The sequence below is a fragment of the Suncus etruscus genome, chromosome 8 (genome assembly GCF_024139225.1).
Source record: "Suncus etruscus isolate mSunEtr1 chromosome 8, mSunEtr1.pri.cur, whole genome shotgun sequence".
Lineage (NCBI taxonomy): Eukaryota > Metazoa > Chordata > Mammalia > Eulipotyphla > Soricidae > Suncus > Suncus etruscus.
In genome coordinates, this window is record NC_064855.1 from 1,736,893 (window position 1) to 1,756,327 (window position 19,435).

General features: G+C 46.0%; 2 protein-coding genes across 2 annotated transcripts; both read right to left on the reverse strand.

Annotated features, from left to right (window-relative positions):
* Window positions 1-880: 880 nt before the first annotated feature.
* Window positions 881-1,828, reverse strand: LOC126016421 (olfactory receptor 2G3-like). Its single transcript, XM_049778991.1, has one exon. It carries the CDS (start codon window positions 1,826-1,828, stop codon window positions 881-883), a length of 948 nt encoding a protein of 315 aa, XP_049634948.1.
* Window positions 1,829-4,441: 2,613 nt separating this feature from the next.
* On the reverse strand, window positions 4,442-5,398 carry LOC126016422 (olfactory receptor 2G2-like). Its single transcript, XM_049778992.1, has one exon. It carries the CDS (start codon window positions 5,396-5,398, stop codon window positions 4,442-4,444), a length of 957 nt encoding a protein of 318 aa, XP_049634949.1.
* Window positions 5,399-19,435: the final 14,037 nt, after the last annotated feature.

Sequence of the window (19,435 nt, forward strand, 5' to 3'; positions counted from 1 at the left end):
TTATGCCTATTTGAATTACAATCATTAATTTATAGGAGGATTAGCACAGCAAAACAGCGGTAACCGCAGAGTTTCTGAGGAAACTGCTGAATGGACAGTTGGGTGCAGACTGTTCCCTGTTTTCTATCCAGGGCATTCACGTCCACTCTGTTCTTTCCACGGTGCACACACATGTACATGTGGCAGTGACCACACAAACAGGCATGTATGCACACAAGTGAACTCACAGACATGTTCACACAAACAAAACTCATGCACACACCTACACTCACAACACACAGGAGCACACATGTAAACACACATATGCACTTGTGAATACAATACTTGCATGCACCGGCATTCACAGAACTGCCACTTGCTCCAATGCACATCTTCTAGACTGAGGACTGGTTCACCATAGGAGAATCCCACAGCCATGACCCGCCTCTTCCTGGCTCTTAACATTTTCTTGACCAATCAAGAAGAGTTTGACCATGTTTGTTTTAGCCAGAGTTTTCATTACCTTGGAGTAAAAACAACCCAGGTAAGTAGCAGTGTCTTTGGAAGGGCACCAGCCTTCCTGCTCAGCAGAGGCAGTGAGTTGGGCAGGATTCACATCACAAAGCACTCAGCATGCCCTTCCGGAGAGAGGTGGGGAAGCCATTGTACCAACTTCTGTTCTGTAGCTCCATTGCTCTACCCACAGAGCTCTGAGTAGCATTTCCATGGGGTTGTGCGAGGAGTGAGTTGGGAACCAGGATAGGCTGTGCAAGTGGGAAGCTCAGGGCTTGCAGCCTAGGCAACACTGACCAAGACTAAGGCTTTGTCTGAGTCAGAGCCCAGTGGTCCTGCAGTGCCCACATCTCTGATGCTGACCTGACTAGGTTTTCTGTTGTGTCCCTCAACTTCGTGGGGAGCACAGCCTCCCAGCAAAGAGCTTTCGGAGAGCCCCCTTCACATCCTTGTTCCTCAGTGTGTAGATGAGGGGGTTGAGGGCAGGCGTGACATTGGTGTAGAAGAGAGAGATGAATTTGCCGCGGTCCTGGGAGTAGTTGTCGCGTGGCTGCAGGTACATGTAGATGATGGTGCCATAGAAGATGACAACCACAGTCAGGTGGGAGGAGCAGGTGCTGAAGGCCTTGCGCCGGGCCTCCACCGACTTGGTCCTGAGCACGGCACGTCCGATGAAGCCGTAGGACACGAGGATGAGGACGGGTGGCAGCAGCACGAACAGGATGCTGATGGTGAAGAGCACCAGTTCATTGGTGCTGGTATCAGCGCAGGCTAGCTTGAGCAACGCGGGCACCTCGCAGATGAAGTGGTCCAGCCGGCGGCCACAGAAGGGCAGCTGCAGGGTGAAGGTGGCATGCACGAGAGAGTTGGCCAGTCCACCCAGCCATGATGCCGAGGCCAGCCGGCGGCACAGGCGTGGGTTCATGACCAGTACATAGTGCAGTGGCTGGCATACAGCCACGAAGCGGTCCAGCGCCATGACGGCCAGCAGCAGGCACTCGGTGGAGCCTAGCGCCAGAGATGTATACAGCTGCACCACACAGCCCCCAAAGGTGATGGTCTTGTCGGCGCTGTGCAGGTGTGCCAGCGTCTGCGGCGCTAGGCTGGTGGTGAAGCACAGGTCCAGCACGGACAGGTGGCCGAGGAAGAAGTACATGGGCGTGTGCAGGGCGGCATCCAGCCGTGACACCAGTACGATGGCCAGGTTCCCCACCAGAGTCAGCATGTAGAAGACAAGCACCAGAGCGAAGAGCAGAGGCTCTAGGTGGGGGCGGTCTGAGAAGCCCAGGAGGATGAAGCCCCATGTTTGGGAGCTCACGTTGGTCCCCTCCATCATCAGGAGGATGCGGGGGGGGGGGTCCTAGAAACTCCCAGAAGCTGAACTGAGCTCCACTCTGTTTATTTCTACCTTTGTCTTTGGTGATCCAGGACAGGGAGAGAGTTGTGGGGTAGATGGGAGAGAGGGACGGAGAGGGAAAGAGATGCTAGAAGGGAGTGGGAGAGGGAGAGAGAGACAGAGTGCAGGAGGGTGGGAGGGAAGGAGAGTGCAAGAGAGAAACAGGGAGGAAAGAGAGGAAGAGGGAGTGAGAAGGAAATAGGAGGGAGAGGGAGTAGAGAATAAGGACGAAGGGAATAGGCACGTTCAGGCAACAGTTGGTGTATGGTGAACGAAGGCGGGGACAGAGGACTCTGCATGTATTTATGTTTGAATCAGGTTTTCTGGTCCTTCAAATGACAGCTGCATTGCTGGAGATCCAGCCTGGTTCCCCCAGCCTTGCTGTACCCCCCAACTGCCCTTAGCTCAAGCCTTCAGTAGAAATCTAGATCCAGTTGAGAGAAAACACACCAATAGAGAAAGAGGAAGAGGTTTGAACCAGGCTGATTTTGTGACAAGTCCTGACTCTGGGAATCCCTCCCATACTTCCCAAATGGCATGTAACTGTGTAGAGGGAAGATCCTCCTTAGATGGTCAAGGAGAACTTGAAAGATCCCAGACTAGGACTATCTGGCCTGTGGCTGAGTTGTCCTGACCAGGGAGTGTATGGATTGAGCACAGGGAAACGAGAATCTGAAAGCAACTCTCCAAGGAGGGATCAGGGCCTGTGTCCCAAAGTCTCATGATGAGGACGCCCTGCAGCTTCCTGTCCTCATGTTCCCCTCAGTCACCTGCGCTGGCTCCGTATCCCCCTCTCACCTACTCACACTTGCATCTGTCTTACCTCCATGATCTGCCATCTTGCCTGTGCTTCCCTGCAGCTGTGCAGGGTTGGGGGGGCTCTGTGCCTACACCCCAATCTGTTTGCCCTGCAGCTGGCCAACTGAGCAGCATGTTCTGTGGTGTCCCCGTTCTACCCCTGCTACAGCTGATGAACTAGGTTGCTCCCCAGGTTGGCAGAGGGGCCTGGATGTCATCAGCCCTTGTGTTTTCTTCTCCATGTCCCCAGCAGGCCAGGTCCCCCTTTGGGGATCAGAGTGAGATGGAAGCACTGTCCCTGTGGGAAGAGACGCATCTCCTGTGTCTGAGACCTCAGGTGCAGGAGTAGGAAAAAGACACTTCTACTGTCCACAGAAATGCACAAGCTCTGTGGGGTCTCTAGGCTCCCTCAAATAGCCACATGCCACTGTCCTACTGTTCCCGCTGCACTGCAGCACCTTCATAATGACTCAGAACTGGAATATCTAGATTCAGTAGGTTGGCCCTCCATGTTGTTTCAAGACCATGAATGCCCCATAAGCTATCATCTATGTCCTCTTAAGCCTCCTCTGATTGTGCCCTCCTGCTCTTCACTCCATGGTGGTACAGAGAGTTCTTTAGCTCAGCACTGGGTATTTCTGCTATTTCACCAGGTCCTGCATCCTGGAGGGTGGGAGCCTGACCCAGCACTGTCTGGGGAGGTAGGCTGTGGGGAGCTGAGAGCTAGAGTGAGACAGGCACTACCAGCTGTCCTGTCCAGCTGATGCCAGCAAGTAGCCCGTGTCTAGGCACACTAGGTCCCAGTCAGCCCTGTAGTTTTTGTCCAGCTGTCAACGTTGCAGTTCAGTTTCAGTTCCATGTCCAGTGGGTTGGGGTGGAATTGGAAGGAGACTGAACACAAAGTCCAACCTCTGTCCTCTGTCTGAGGACAGCCAAAGAAGATCACAGCAAACCTCTCCTGATGCTCAGACCTGCTCCAGAGTCCATGGAAACAGGCCTTAAGCAGTCTGCATCTATACTGTGTTTGGGAGAAAAGACACTGAGAGGGGGAAGCAGGATATCTCAGCCGGAGCCATCTGGCCCTGCAGGCCCCCACTATTTTCCAAGGGTGAAAATCACATTGGTGGGGATCAGGGCATGAGATGAGGAGCCAGAATGAAGGAAGGCAGGGCTCTTATGAAGGAGCCAGTTTGGCAGGCACATGGCCAGAAACAGGCTGAGAAATACTGGCTAGAGGACTTGGGGGATGAGTGGTTGGTGCCACATCCAGCCACCAGCGTTCTGTGAGAAACTAACCCTAACAGGGAGAAATCACCTTCTATTAAAGTTGTGTTTTTGAGCTTATTAGTTTAGGGAAAGAGGTTAAGCCACTGCTGGCAGTGCTCAGAACATGCTCCTGGCTGGGTTAGGGGGACCATATGTCATGCTGAGGATCCAACTGGGTTGTATGCAAGCAAGTACCTTCCCTGTTGTCCTATTCCTCCAGCCTGCATTTTTTAAATTTAATTTAATTTAAATTTTTTTTGGCCACATCCAGTGATGCTCAGGGGTTACTCCTGGCTATGTTCTCAGAAATCACTCCTGACTTGGAGGAACATATGGGATATGGGGGGTTGAACCGAGGTCCATCCTGGATCAGCCGCAAGCAAGGCAAATGCCCTACAACTGTGCTATCACTTGGCCATCCCAGCCTGCATTAAAAAAAAACCACATGACATCAGACTTCTGAACAGCACTGCTCTATAATTTGCTTGATTATTGCATAAGATTTAACCTCAGAATCCTCCCCAACACCTTCCTGAGCCCTGCCTTCACCTCCTTGTTCCTCAAAGTGTAGATAAGGGGGTTGAGCACAGGGGTGACAACAGTATAGAACAGGGAGACAAATTTGCCCTGATCCTTGGACCTGCTCTGGGCTGGCTGCAGGTACATGAAGATGATGGTCCCATAGAAGATGATGACCACCGCCAGGTGCGAGGAGCATGTCCCAAACGCCTTCTTCCTCCCTGAAGCTGACTTGATCCTCAGCACCGCACGGGCGATGAAGCCATAAGATGCCAGGATGAAGGACACGGGCACCACCAGGAACAGGACGCTGGCTACAAAGAGCTCAGCCTGGTTGAAGGTGGTGTCCACGCATGCCAGTTTGATAAGCACAGGCACCTCACAGATGAAGTGGTCCACACGGCGGTGGCCGCAGAAGGGCAGCTGGAGGGTGAGCGTGGACTGCACGAGGGTGGTGGCCACACCGCTGAGCCACGCTGTGGAAGCCAGGATGCGGCAGAGCCGGGGGTGCATGACCAGGGCGTAGTGCAGGGGCCGGCACACGGCGACATAGCGGTCGTAGGACATGACAGCCAAGAGGACGCACTCGGTGGAGCCCAGGGCCAGGGAGACGTAGAGCTGCACCACGCAGCCCCCGTAGGAGATGGATTTGTCGGGGCCACCCAGGTTGACCAGCAGCTGGGGAACAACGCTGCTGGTGAAGCAGAGGTCCAGGAGAGAGAGGTGGGAGAGGAAGAAGTACATGGGGGTGCGGAGCCGGGGGTCCAGCTGTGACACCAGGATGATGATGGTGTTTCCCAGGATGGTGAGGAAGTACAAAGTGAGGACAAGCACGAACAGGACCTTCTGCAGCTGAGGGTACTCAGAGAAGCCCAGCAGGATGAACCCAGGGAGGTAGGTCTCATTGGCCCTCCTCCCTGCACCCATTTCAACTCTCTGCTCCTCGAGACTGTGCCAGAGCTGCGAGCGCTGACATTGTCCCTCAGCTCAAGTGGAAGAGAATGACACGTTCCCTCCAGTAATCTGTGTTCCACGTTGAGAAGAGATGTGGCCCGTGTGGGTGCACTCTGGTCAGTGTGGGCCTCTCACCTGCCAGGAGACCAGGGACCTAATGGAGGAGAGAGGAGACACTGGGCTCCAGAACCTAGGGACGGGGATCAGGGCAGGAAGTCAGGAAATGCTCCTTCAGCTTCCTGTGGGAGAGCTGAATGCAGAGAGCAGGCCAGTGGGGGTTGGGGGTCAGTTTCATATTCCAGAAGTGTGGGAAAAAACATACTGTGCAAACCCAGTGTGAACCCAGTTCCCACCCAAGACTCACGAAATCAGCATGAGCTCCCAGTTCATACTCCAAATATCCCAGAATTATGAACCCAGAGCATGAGCCCAGTTCATAGTAAGAATCTCAGACTCAAAATGTGAGCACCTAGTCTATACCCTAGACTTATGAACACACAGTGTGAGACCCAGTTCATAGCCCAGACTCATAGGCTCACATTTTGAACCCCTAGTTCAAACCTAGACTCACAAACCCACTGTGTGTAGTCCCCATTTCATACCCCAGACTCACAACCAACAGTTTGAGCCCCCAGTTTATACCCCAGACTCAGATCCACAGTGTGAGCTTCCAGTTCATACTCCAGACTCACACACAGTAGCAGAAATCCCCAGTTCATACCCTATACCACACACCCCATCTGAGTGGAGATGATAGTCAAATGCGGCTCACAGGAAATCTTAGGACCTGGGTCTTGGAGGCACTGTTTCGGACTGCCAGGACTGCAGCAGCCTTAGACCTGCCTGTCTTGGGAACAAGTGATCCCCGGCACTGGATGGACAGTGCCCAAGAATAGTCTGGCTTGGAGCAGGCAGAAAACCTGGTGGGCAACTCTCTAAACAAGACACATAATATTCCAGGAGTGAGAGCTCTGCTCCATGGCAGGGATGATGTGTATTGAATTAAGTCATCCGGTTTCAACATCAGAACACTGGAGAGATATGGGTCTGGAATCAGATGGCATTATGGAAAATATTCATACACACACATAGAGAGAAAAGGCTTTGGAGATACATTACCCTTCACTACTAGCACGCCACCACTCCCAGGAGATCTGGAAAAAATAAGGGCCACTTTCTTTCAGTCTGAGAAATTTAATCTGACAGAAAAGGTCCCAGCTAGAAGGTGGGATCATCGGTCTCAATACCAATCCAAGGTGCTACATTCAATGATAATTCCATCCAATGAGTAACAGTGCATATTTAGATTAAGGTAGAAACAGACTAATTCCATAATCCCACATCGGGGCAGGAAGGGCCAAGCCATGTCATACACACTTTACCATAGGGCTGATGTTAAACCTGAGATGACAAGCAGGAACGAGGAGGCAGCAGGCCAATGGTTCCCTGGACAATCACACAGGCTCCGAGCATCAACTCCCAGAGAACAGAGCCCAAGAATCATCATCTGAGTGACTCCAGCACCTCCTTCTTGCTAGGAAGACCCCGCCCCCCAAAGGAGATACTCTTGGGGTTGTGGTGTGGGTGGGTTGGGGAGCTGTATGTCTTCCCAAGAGAAGTTTTCCACAGGCTACTTTTGAGCAATTTCAGCTTCATCCTGCCAGTGGGTCTGTTCTTGCCATGCTTGCCTGCTGTGAGTTAAGTGTAAAGGTGGCGGTCAGTAGGACAGAGGGACAGAAATTAGACACTGGGACGGGTCCTGCCCCGGCTTTAATTTGCTCTTAAACAAAAGTGGATTCTAGTTTCACTGAGGCCCCATGCACAGCACTCTGGGACACATTCATAGCATTTCACACCTTCCAAACAATCAACATTTCACACTTCCAACTCTGCACATACTTACACATACTTACAGCATTTCTACCATCTCTGTGATATTGGGGTCTTTTAAACTCAGTGATATAAATTATATATAAAAAAGCCTAGTACCCAAAATAACTTGGGGTGTGTGTAAGTCTCGTCCCTAAGAAAATAGTTGTGTGATCTTTCAAAAATCTATTGAATAGGGCCCGGAGAGATAGCACAGCGGCAAGATGCGGCGTTTGCCTTGCAAGCAGCCGATCCAGGACCAAAGGTGGTTGGTTCGAATCCCGGTGTCCCATATGGTCCCCCGTGCCTGCCAGGAGCTATTTCTGAGCAGACAGCCAGGAGTAACCCCTGAGCACCGCCGGGTGTGGCCCAAAAACCAAAAAAAAAAAAAAAAATCTATTGAATATATCCTCATATCATGGGTTTTTATTTTTAATATCTACAAATAAATGCAATCATTCCTTATCTGTCCCTCTTTCTCTAACTCATTTCACTCAACATGAAATTCTCAATGTTGATCCAGGGCCAAATGGACTGATCCATGCTTGTCGGAAAAAGTTAGGGGAGTGCAGTCAGGGCAGAGAAGGGTTTACTCTGACAATGCGAGTTGGAAATTTTCACTCTGAACTAGGTGCTGAAAAAGATAAAGTGATATGTATGATATCCCTTCAGTAACAATATTTCAAAGCACAGTGCCTAAAAGGAAAAAGGGGGACAAAGGGGAAATGAAACATATCTGCCATAGAGGCAGGTTGGGTACGAGGTGTTGGTGGGAGAGAAATTGGGGACATTGGTGGTAAGAAATAAATGCAGGTGAAGGGATGAGAGTTAGAACATTATATGAAACTCAACCATCAACAATGCTTTAACTCCATATCTCATGGTCATTCAATCGAAAAATATCTGTTGGGAGAGTACATCAGATAAGGTGCTTGCCTTGCATATGGCTGACCTGGATTCAATCCATGGCATTCCATTTAGTCCCCAGAGCAACAGCAGAACTAATTCCTGAATATAGCTGAGGTAAGATGTTTTTGCTGTTGTCCTAGAGTACCAGAGACATGAGTTGACCCCAAATAGAAAGAGAAACCAATCTCAATGCAAAATGAGTGGTCCATAATCTACCGTTGCAAATTGGAAAAAGTCTGAGAGGCCCTTACCTGAGAAGGAAGTTTCTGAAGTGATTACAGTGCTATGCTATGGTTCCAGTTTGTCCCCTCACACTGGTGCCACCTCCCTCCATCTGCCACACACCCACCTGGAGAGCTGGAGAAGGTCCTCTGTGGTGAAGAAAGGATGCTGGGGATTCCTGAAGGAAGAGTTGTGTGTGTGTGTGTGTGTGTTGTGTTGTGTTGTGTGTGTGTGTGTGTGTGTGTGTGTGTGTGGTGTGTGTGTGCGCGCGCGCTGTGTAGTGGTCTGTGAGAGTGGGAGTAGGACTGAGACAGGCTCTGGGATGGCCACAGAGACCCTCCCAATTCCTGAGGCAGGGCAGAATTTTGTCCAAAATCTGGTCAACCTTCTGCCCTTGAAGTCCAGGAAATAAGCTCAGTCTGTCTTCTAGGTAAGTTTCTTCAGGAAAGAAGGGAAGAGAAAGCTTTGATGCTATGTCCCCAGAAGGGAGAAATCCCCCTTTGCTTTGTGGGACTTGTGTAGCTCATTAAGATGCTGAAGATGGGCCCCTGGATGCATCAGGGGCAGCTGAGCCCGCAATGAGTGCTCTCCTTGGCACAGCCCAAACTGGCCAATTAAACCTTCCCATTACCCACTGGACCCTGGCCCAGAGCTGTTGAAGATCATACTCACTCATGGCTCCAGAGTCTCAGAGGTGCCCCCCAGGAGGATGCCCTATGGGCAATGGTCCCTTGAGTCCCAGGGCTCTGGACCCAACTCCATTTGGACAGCAAATGCCTGACAGCAAACACCCTGTACAGACATACTACTAAAATGGCCAAAGTAGTGTTGTGCAATGGACTTTGTTCTGTCTTTTTCCTACTGTTCTAATGCTTTCATTTGTCTTTAGAAGTAAATGTTCCCTGTTACTCAAAAAATATTTCCCTCTTCCTTGATTGAATGTCTGGTCTGAGGTAATCACACACCTATTAATCCCTTTTCTGTCCCAGTCTCTTAAACTAGTTGATATACATGCAGCTCAGAGACTTCAAAAGTCCCATTTCAGGCCAGCTCCTGGGTTAGCCTCCAGAAACCTGAAGAAGGCTCATGACTGAAACACAAGACATCTGCTTTAGATAATTCTGCTTCAGCTACCACTGCTCTTACATCTGCCCATGGACACTTTCCCTCTACACACACATCATATTCAGGATTTAGCAGAGACGTCACTTCACCACCTCTCTTGGCACCTACATAAGCCCAACGCCCAAATCTATTTAGAATAACATGGCACCGTGTGATCATGCCAACATCTCTTATGATTCCCTAAGCACTTCTAGGAGTGATTTCTGAGCACAAGGCCAGAAGTAAGGCCTGAGCAGTGTTAGGTGTGGCCCTAAAACAAACTTCAAAAAAAATCAATTGTAGAAGGGGATTCCCCCACTAATATGACTTCTACTTGAAGGAAGCAAGAAGATGCTACCCCTTAGTGAAGGACTCTGGAGAGCTGAATTGGGTACTGAGAAAGACATAGCATGATTTGCTCATATTTGCTCAATGCCTCAGCACCTATTGGATAGATAAATGCATCCCTTCTTTTAAGGGACTTCCCAAGCTATGCTCAGGAGCTCCACTAGTGATTTTTGTCCAATAAAGGCCTGAAGATGTGCACTGGTCAGGTCACCAGGCATGTGGGGACTCCAGGGCTGCAGCTGTTGGTGCTGAGCCCCAAATCTAGGTCACAGTCATTGTGCTGACTCCCAGCCCTGAAAAGGCTTCTCTGAATGGATAGAAGACAAGCAAGTGCCCCAGCCAAGCATGAAGAGCAGTGCCCAACTGTATGTGTGGGACAGTGGCTAGTCATGCATGGTGGGCAGCACCCAGGCACACATCTGGGCAGTGGGTCTGAGGTGGGGAGATTGCATCATTACAGGCATCTTGGTGGTGTCCTATGGTATCACCTCCCACTATCTAATGAGAATCAAGTCAGAAGACCTACGGGAAGTCTTCCTTCAGAGCAGATGGCTGGCCAAGATTTTTAATAGTGAAGGTGATATTTCTTATGCTTAGTAACATTTATTTGACCTAAATATGAGTCTTCCTTCTTCTGTATTTAAGTGTGTATATATTTGAACTTTTTACTTTCAAACATAAAGATTTTTACAGGCAAATATATATAGCCTTGATCAAATTATTCTTTACCTATGGGACTGGAGAGATAGCATGGAGGTAGGGTGTTTGCCTTGCGTGCAGAAGGACAGTGGTTTGAACCCCGGCTGTCCATATGGTCCCCTGTGCCTGCCAGGAGTGATTTCTGAGCACAGAGCCAGGAGTAACCCCTGAGCGCTGCCATGTGGCCCCAAAACAAACAAATAGCCCCCCCCAAAACAAATTATTCTTTACCTGGAAAACTCAGTACCAAAAACACTTAACAACTTCTATAGGGGTCGGAGAGGTGGTAGAGCATTTGCCTTGATGTGCTAACCTAGGACAGACCATGGTTTGATCCCCCGGCGTCCCTTATGGTCCCCCAAGCCAGGAACAATTTCTGAGCAAATAGCCAGGAGTATCACACCCTGAGTGCCACCGGGTGTGGCCCAAAAACCAACAAAACAAAACAAACAAACAAACAAAAGAACCTCTTCTATTCTTCTTTGTTTTCTAACTGCCCTTGCAGCTTAAAGCAGAAAGGAATGTTCTGCTTTTGGGACATTTCTAAAGGACTTTGAGTACTTGCTAACTAATTTTCACTTCAGAATTAACATCCAAAATGTTTGGCCAGGATATAGCATTGGGCTGTTGAGAAAACTTTTACCAGGTATAGATTTGCACCTGTCTTATATAAGTTTGTCTCTTTTATTGCCCCTTCCAAAAACCAGACCTTAGGAAGTTAGTTATTTGTAATAAGCTCCTAGATCAAAAAACCCATTCCCTCAGGAACAGGAAATTTCATAAGAAATTACTGATGTAGATTAAGGGTTTTAGCAAGAAGCCTTAATCTACATCAGTAAATACACGTAGGGCCTGGCCAGAGAGGAACTGCTTTGAGATGTTAAAATTTACATTTAGGAGCTTAGTCTTCCCTGCCCGGAGACTGATACAGCTGACTCTGTTGGGCCTCGTAAGCATGGCAGACATTTTGAGGCTTTCCTCTGCTTGCTTCAGACTGGGAACTTTGATTCTCTCTGGCATCTTTCGCCTGAGGGCTTGCTTCTCCTGAGGTGAGTCTTTCTTGCCAGAAGACTGTGGATACAGATGACTCTGCTGGGCCTCTTAAACACGGCATCATCTTGAGGCTTCACTTTGCTTACTTCAACCTGGAAATTTTGATCCTCTCTGGCATCCATCCCCTAAGGGCTCGCTTTTCCTGAGGTGAGTCGTCCTGCCACAAGGGGTGGAGTCAGAAGAGTGCAGTCACAAAGAGGCCACACACTCCACCTAGCCAATGAATACTACCACAACACGTAGAAAAAACCCACACTACAAGCGTGGCAATGGGGGAAACTATGCAGACCAACATGAGGCATAGAGAATGAAGATTGCAACTCTGATGACCCAACAATGGCCAACCACCTAGTTAGTCTTTCAGATATGGAGTTTAGAGAAGAAATATGGAGGATGTTCACAGAACTCAAAGAAAGCTTAGATCGAGTTGAACACAACACTAATAAGAATCAAGAGAATATGAAGATAGAAACCAGAAAACTCCAAATTGAAATATCAGGTCAAGAAACAGGTATGAAAAAACTCAGTAGACGAATGAAAAAACTCAGTGGAAAAGCTCTCCAACAGGGTAACAGCAGCTGAGGATGGAATTAGTGAGCTGGAAGATGAGATGCATAACAACTCCATATAGCAGAAGAGATTGGAAAAAACCTTAAAGCAAATGATCAAACAATGGAAAAATTACTCAAAGAATGTAAACAGATGAAAAGAGAAGTCTGGGGCTGGAGAGATAGCATGGAGGTAAGGCATTTGCCTTTCATGCAGGAGGTCATCGGTTCGAATCCCAGCGTCCCATATGGTCCCCCGTGCCAGCCAGAAGCAATTTCTGAGCGTGGAGCCAGGAATAACCCCTGAGCACTGCCGGGTGTGACCCAAAAACCACAAAAAAAAAAAAAAAAAAAAAAAAAAAAAAGAAAAGAGAAGTCTTTGATAAGCTCAACAAAAACAACTTAAAAATTATTGGAGTTGGGCTGGAGAGATAGCATGGATGTAAGGCATTTGCCTTGCATGCAGAAGGACAATGGCTCGAATCCTAGCATCCCATATGGTCCCCCGAGTCTGCCAGGAGCGATTTCTGAATGTAGAACTAGGAGTAACCCCTGAGTGCTGCCGGGTGTGACCCAAAAACCAAAACCAAAACAAAAAAAATCATTGAAGTTCCAGAGACACAGGAAGAAAATCTTCAGGAAGTATCAACAGTAAAGAACATCATCACAGAGAAACTACCAGAGCTAAAGAATCCATGTGCCCAAATCTTGAGTGCCTGAAGGGTACCAGCTAAAAGAGACCCCTGGGAAAACATCCCAAGACACATCCTAGTCACACTGATGAATCCCACAGATAAAGACAGAATAGTGAAAACAACAAAATCAAAAAAGAAAATTACATTCAAGGAGCATCCTTGAAATTTACAGCAGACTTGTCACAAGAAACACATAAGGCCAGAAGGCAGTGGTGGGACATAGTGACAAAACTCAATAAAATAAATGCTTCACCTAGAATACTGCACCCAGAAAAACTCACTTTTAGGTTTGAAGGAAGAATACATAGCTTCACAGATAAACAACAGCTCAGAAACTTTACAGACTCAAAACGAGTCTTTTTTTTTTTTTTTTTTTGGTTTTTGGGACACACCCGGCGTTGCTCAGGGGTTACTCCTGGCTGTCTGCTCAGAAATAGCTCCTGGCAGGCACGGGGGACCATATGGGACTCCGAGATTCAAACCAACCACCTTTGGTCCTGGGTCGGCTGCTTGCAAGGCAAACGCCACTGTGCTATCTCTCTGGGCCCAAAACGAGTCTTAATAGAAAAACTGAAAGGTCTAATTTAAGACAACACAGACCAACAGACACACCAAACTTCTACACAAAGATGGCACTAAATTCCACGACAATTATCTCTCTCAATGTCAATGGACTAAATGCACCCATTAAAAGACACAGAGTGGTGAAATGGATAAAAAAAAACTGAATCCAACCTCCTGCTGCCTACAAGAAACACACCTAGATAGTCAGAACATAGACTCAAAAATCAAAGGCTGGAGGAAAATTATTTAAGCAAACAACACTCTTAAAAAATCTGGAGTGGTCATACTAATATCAGATGACACAAACTTTATACTCAGAAAAGTTGTAAGGGACAAAGATAGACATTTTGTACAAATCAAGGGATATATACAGCAGGAAGAAATCACTCTCCTAAACATATATGCACCCAATGAGGGACCAGCAAAGTATTTAATACAATTGTTGACAAATCTGAAATAGGTTATCATTAATAACACAATAATTGTGGGAGACCTCAACACTGCCCTGTCAACACTTGATAGGTCAACCAGATTGAAACCCCAAAAAAGATACTAGCCTTGAAAAGAGAACTGGAAGAAAGAGGCCTAGTGTTTATACACTCCATCCAGAAACCTGGATACACATTCTTTTCCAATGTACATGGGTCATTTTCTAGGATAGACCACATAATGGCACATAAAACATACCTCCATAAAATCAAGAGGATAGAAATTTTTCAGGCTAACTTTGCTGACCACAAGGCTCTAAAATTAGATGTGAACTACAAAAGGATACAGAAGAAAAACAGAAGATGAAATTATACAACCTACTACTGAACAATAAGTGGGTCCGAGGTGAAATCAAAGAGGAAATTAAAACTTTCCTAGAAACAAATGACAATGAAAACACAAACTATCAGACCTATGGAACACAGCATAAGCAGTACTGAGAGAAAAATTAATAGCTTTGCAAGCACACATCAGGAAGGAAGAAGGAGCATACCTGAATAGCTTAATGATACAGTTTATAGAATTAGAAAATGATCAACAAAAGAAACCAAAAATAGGGAGACAGAAGGAAATAACAAAGCTGAGAACAGAAATCAATGAAGTTGAAACCCAAAAAACAATCCGAAAGATTAATGAAAGCAGAAGTTGGTTCTTTCAAAAAATAAATGAAACTCACAAAGAAAGAGAGGGAGAGAAACTTGATAACCTATATCAGAAATGAAAAGGGGGAGATCACTACAGATACTGCAGAGAATCAAAGGGTATTCAGAGACTACATTGAGAAACTCTATGCCACTAAATATGAGAACCTGGAAGAAATGGATACATTATTGAACTCTTATAACCTTCCATGGTTGAATAAAGAGGATATAGCATAATATCACTATTGAGGAAATTAAAACTGTAATCAAAAGTTTGTCCTAAAACAAAAGCCCAGTCCTGGATGGATTCACAAATGAATTCTTTCAAATCTTTTAAGAGGAACTACTACCAATCCTAGCCAGACTCTTTCATGAAATTGAAAAAAATTGGAACACTTCCAAATAGCTTTTATGAAGCCAACATACCTTAATACCAAAACCAGATAGAGATACTGCCAAAGAAATTTACAGACCAATTTCCCTAATGAACACAGATGCAAAGATCCTCAACAAAATCCTGGCAAACAGGATCTAATGCATCATCAAGATCATTCACTATGATCAAGTAGGTTTTATCCCAAGAATGCAAGGATGGTTTAACACTCATAAATCTATCAACATAATATAAACATCAACAACAAGAAAAATAAAAATCACATGATCATATCAATAGATGCCGAGAAAGTTTTTGATAAGGTTCAACACCCATTCTTGATAAAAACACTCAGCAAGATGGGAAAGAAAGGAATCTTTCTCAATATAGTTAATGACATCTACCACAAGCCAATGGCAAATATCCTCAATGGAGAAAACTAAAAGCCTTTCCTCTAAATTCTGGTACAAGACAAGGCTGTCCTCTCTCACCACTCCTATTCAACATAGTACTGGAAGTACATGCTATAGTGATTAGGCAAGAAAAAGATATCCAGGGAATCCAGATAGGAAAGGAAGAAGTCAAGCTCTAACTGTTTGCAGATGACATGATACTCAGAAAACCCTAAAGACTCTACCAAAAAGCTTCTAGAAATAATAAATTCATATAGCAATGGGCAGGCTACAAAATTAACACACAGAAATCAATGGCCTTTTTATATACCAATAATGATAGGGAAGAAATGGACATTAAGAAAACAACCCCATTCACATTAGTGTCCCACAAACTCAAATATCTTGGAGTCAACCTGACTAAAGATGTGAAGGACCTATACAAAGAAAACTATAAAACCCTGCTCCAAGAAATAAAAGAGGACACGTGGAAATCAAAACACATACCTTGCTCATGGATTGGCAAAATCAACATCATTAAAATGGCAATACTCGGGGCCGGGCGGTGGCACTAAAGGTAAGGTGCCTGCCTTGCCTGGGCTAGCCTTGGACTGACCGCGGTTCGATCCCCCGGTGTCCCATATGGTCCCCCAAGCCAGGAGCAACTTCTGAGCACATAGCCAGGAGTAACCCCTGAGCATTACCGGGTGTGGCCCAAAAAACCAAAAAAAAAATGGCAATACTCCCCAAAACATTCCATTTAACGCAATTTAATGCTATTCCTCCAAACATAGCCATGACATTCTTCAAAGAAGTGGTTCAAACACTCCTGAAATTCATTTGGAACAATAAACATCCTTGAATAGCTGAAGCAATCCTTGGGAAAAGAAATATAGGAGGCATTACTTTCCCCAATTTTAAGCTGTATTACAAAGCAATAGTTATCAAAACAACATGATATTGGAATAAAGACAGACCCTCAGATCAGTGGAATAGGCTTGAGTACTCAGATGTTCCCAGACATACAATCACATAGTTTTGATAAAGGAGCAAGAAATCTTAAATGGAGCAGGGAAAGCCTCTTCAACAAGTGGTGCTGGCACAACTGGTTAGCCACTTGCAAAAAGTGAACTCAGACCCTCAACTAACATCATGTACAAAGGTAAAATCCAAATGGATTAAAGAACTTGATATCAGATCTGAAACCATAAGGTATATAGAACAACGTAACAACTGGCTACCCATCCTCAGGTACAATTGAATTTTGAGGAACTGGAGCGCATGGCTGCCACTCTGAAATGGTGGTGGATTAGGCTGCGGTGTTGCCAAAGACAGGATTAGTCTGGGTCCCTAACAGTGGAAGCCCACCTTCCCCTTTCAGGTGCCACTTAGGGTAGCTCCCCTGATAGCCTAAGACAGGCGCATCGCCAGAATTTCTGTCACTTGATATTGTGCGCCTTTTACTTATATAAGAAAGGAGGAATTGTTGGGAGCCAGATCCTTTGAAATATAGCTTAGCATAAGTACAGCCATTTTGCCTTGGACAGACATTTTTGTCTCAGCATTGCCCTTAATCTGAACTTAAGATGTGTACCTGCCAAATGGGCAGGAGTTGACGAAGGCTTCCCTGCAAGAATTTGACCACATGGGAAGGCTTGTTATATAATTAACATGTATGTACTTGCAGGAGGTATGCTGGCAGAGCATTGTGATTTTTATGAATACACCTAGAGATTGCGTTGTTCATGTAACCACTCGTTATGAAATATCACACTATTGTTCACTCCCTATAAAAGTCTTGATTGTTTGAAATAAAATTGACACCTTTATCAGAAAAAAAAGAACAACACATGTAAAACACTTCATGACATTGAGACTAAAGGCATCTTTAAGGAGGAAACTGCACTCTCCAAATAAGTGGAAATAGAGATAAACAGATGGGACTCTATTAAGCTGAGAAGCTTCTGCACCTCAAAGGAGACAGTGCCCAGAATACAAGAGCCACTCCACTGAGTGAGAGAAACTATTCACCCAATACCCATCAGATAAGGGACTACTATCCAAAATATACAGGGCAAGACAGAACTTTACAAGAAAAAAATCTAATCCCATCAAAAAATGGAGAGAAGAAATGAACAATCACATTGTAAAAGAAGAAATACAAATGGCCAAAAGGCACATGAAAAGATGCTCCACATCACAAATCATCAGGAGATGCAAATCAAAACAACTATGAAGTACCATCTCATGCCACTGAGATTGGTGCACATCACAAAGAAGGAAAACAAGCAGTGCTGGCAGGGATGTGGGGAGAAAGGAACTCTCCTTCACTGCTGGTGGGAATGCTGTCTAGTCCAACCTTTATGGAAAGCAATATGGAGATCCCTCCAAAAAACTGGAAATTGAGTGCCCATATGATCCAGCTTTACCACTCCTAGGGATATACCTTAGGAACACAAAAATACAATACAAAAATCTCTTCCTCACACCAATATTCATTGCAGCACTATTTACAATAGCCAGACTCTGGAAACAACCAAGATGCCCTACAACAGATGAATGGCTAAGGAAACTGTGGTACATATACACAATGGAATATTATGTAGCCATCAGGAGAGACGAAGTCATGAATTTTTTTCTATACATGGATGTACATGGAATCTATTATGCTGAGTGAAAATAAATCAGAGGGAGAGAGATAGATGCAGAATAGTCTCCCTCATCTGTGGGTTTTAAGAAAAATAAAAGACATTTTTGCAATAATTCTCAGAGACAAAGAGAGGAGGGCTGAAAGGTCCAGCTCACAACATGAAGCTCACCACAAAGAGTGGTGAGTGCAGTCAGAAAAATAACTACACTGAGAAATATCATAACAATGTGAATGAATGAGGGAAGTGGAAAGCCTGTTTAGAGAGGAGGGATTTTGGGACATTGGTGGTGGGAATATTGGACTGGTGAAGGGGGATATTCTTTACATGACTGAAATCATACAACTATAATCATATTTGTAATCATGGTGTTTAATTAAGATATAAAATTTACTTTCTTTTTATCCTCTGGGCTCTTCATTGAATTGTATCTATTTATAAGGTCTGAAAACCACCTAGAGCCATGTCAATTGTTTTGAAGATCAACCATGTATACTGATAAAGCTTCAGTTAACAAGAGAGATATGGGGCCGAAGCAGTAGCTCAGTGGTAAGGCCTTTGCCTTGCAAGTGGCCGACACAGGATAGACCCTGTTTTGAATCTTGGCATCCTATATGGTCCCCTGAGCCTGCCAGGAATGACTGAGTGAAGAGCCAGAAGTAACCCCTGAGAAGAGATAGGTGTGACCCAACCACCCCCAAAAAACATAAACCAGCCAAACAAATAGAAAAAAAACCAAACAAACCACGCACACACACATAACCCAGAGATATGTTGAACTTTGCAAAGAAACGAAGATGAGCATTTTTTCATACCTGTGACTGGCAAAACCCCCATATATATCTTTGATTCTTCACATTAAAATTAAAATTAGAACACCTTGCTCTCCCACAGAACCTTTTGTGGTCTCCCATTTCTTCAAAATTCACTGTCCGGGCACCCACTCTCCCTCTCCTAGAGGGATTCAAAGAAGTTCTCTAACGCAACAGGACCAAGCTAGCTGCAGCACATTGAAGCACTAAGAGGGCTGTTCACAGAGACCACCGATGAGGGGTTCAGAGTCTGAGTGTGGATACATGCAGGGGCAGGGAAGGGCAGGCAGAGCATGACAGATACCAAGGGCATCAAGAAGACCCAGATAGGAGCATGGTTCAAGACTGGCCTGGTGGTTAATAGAGTCAGGGGGGTGAAGGAGACCTTTCAATGACAGCAAGAGGCTCTCATGTGTATGGCCTGGACCCACACAGCAGACATGATCATGCTTGACTCAAACATGCTGTGAATTAATGTCACAGGCAGTTCAAGAAGCTTGGGGGAGGGGGCCTCAGGGTCTCTGCTGAGATCGCTATGGCATCAAGGTGGTTGTCTTTATGGTGATCCCTTGACGGAAGGTCCTCTCTGCTGCCTCAGCATTCATTCCCTGAGTTTGGGTACAACTACCTTGAGGGTTTCCCCA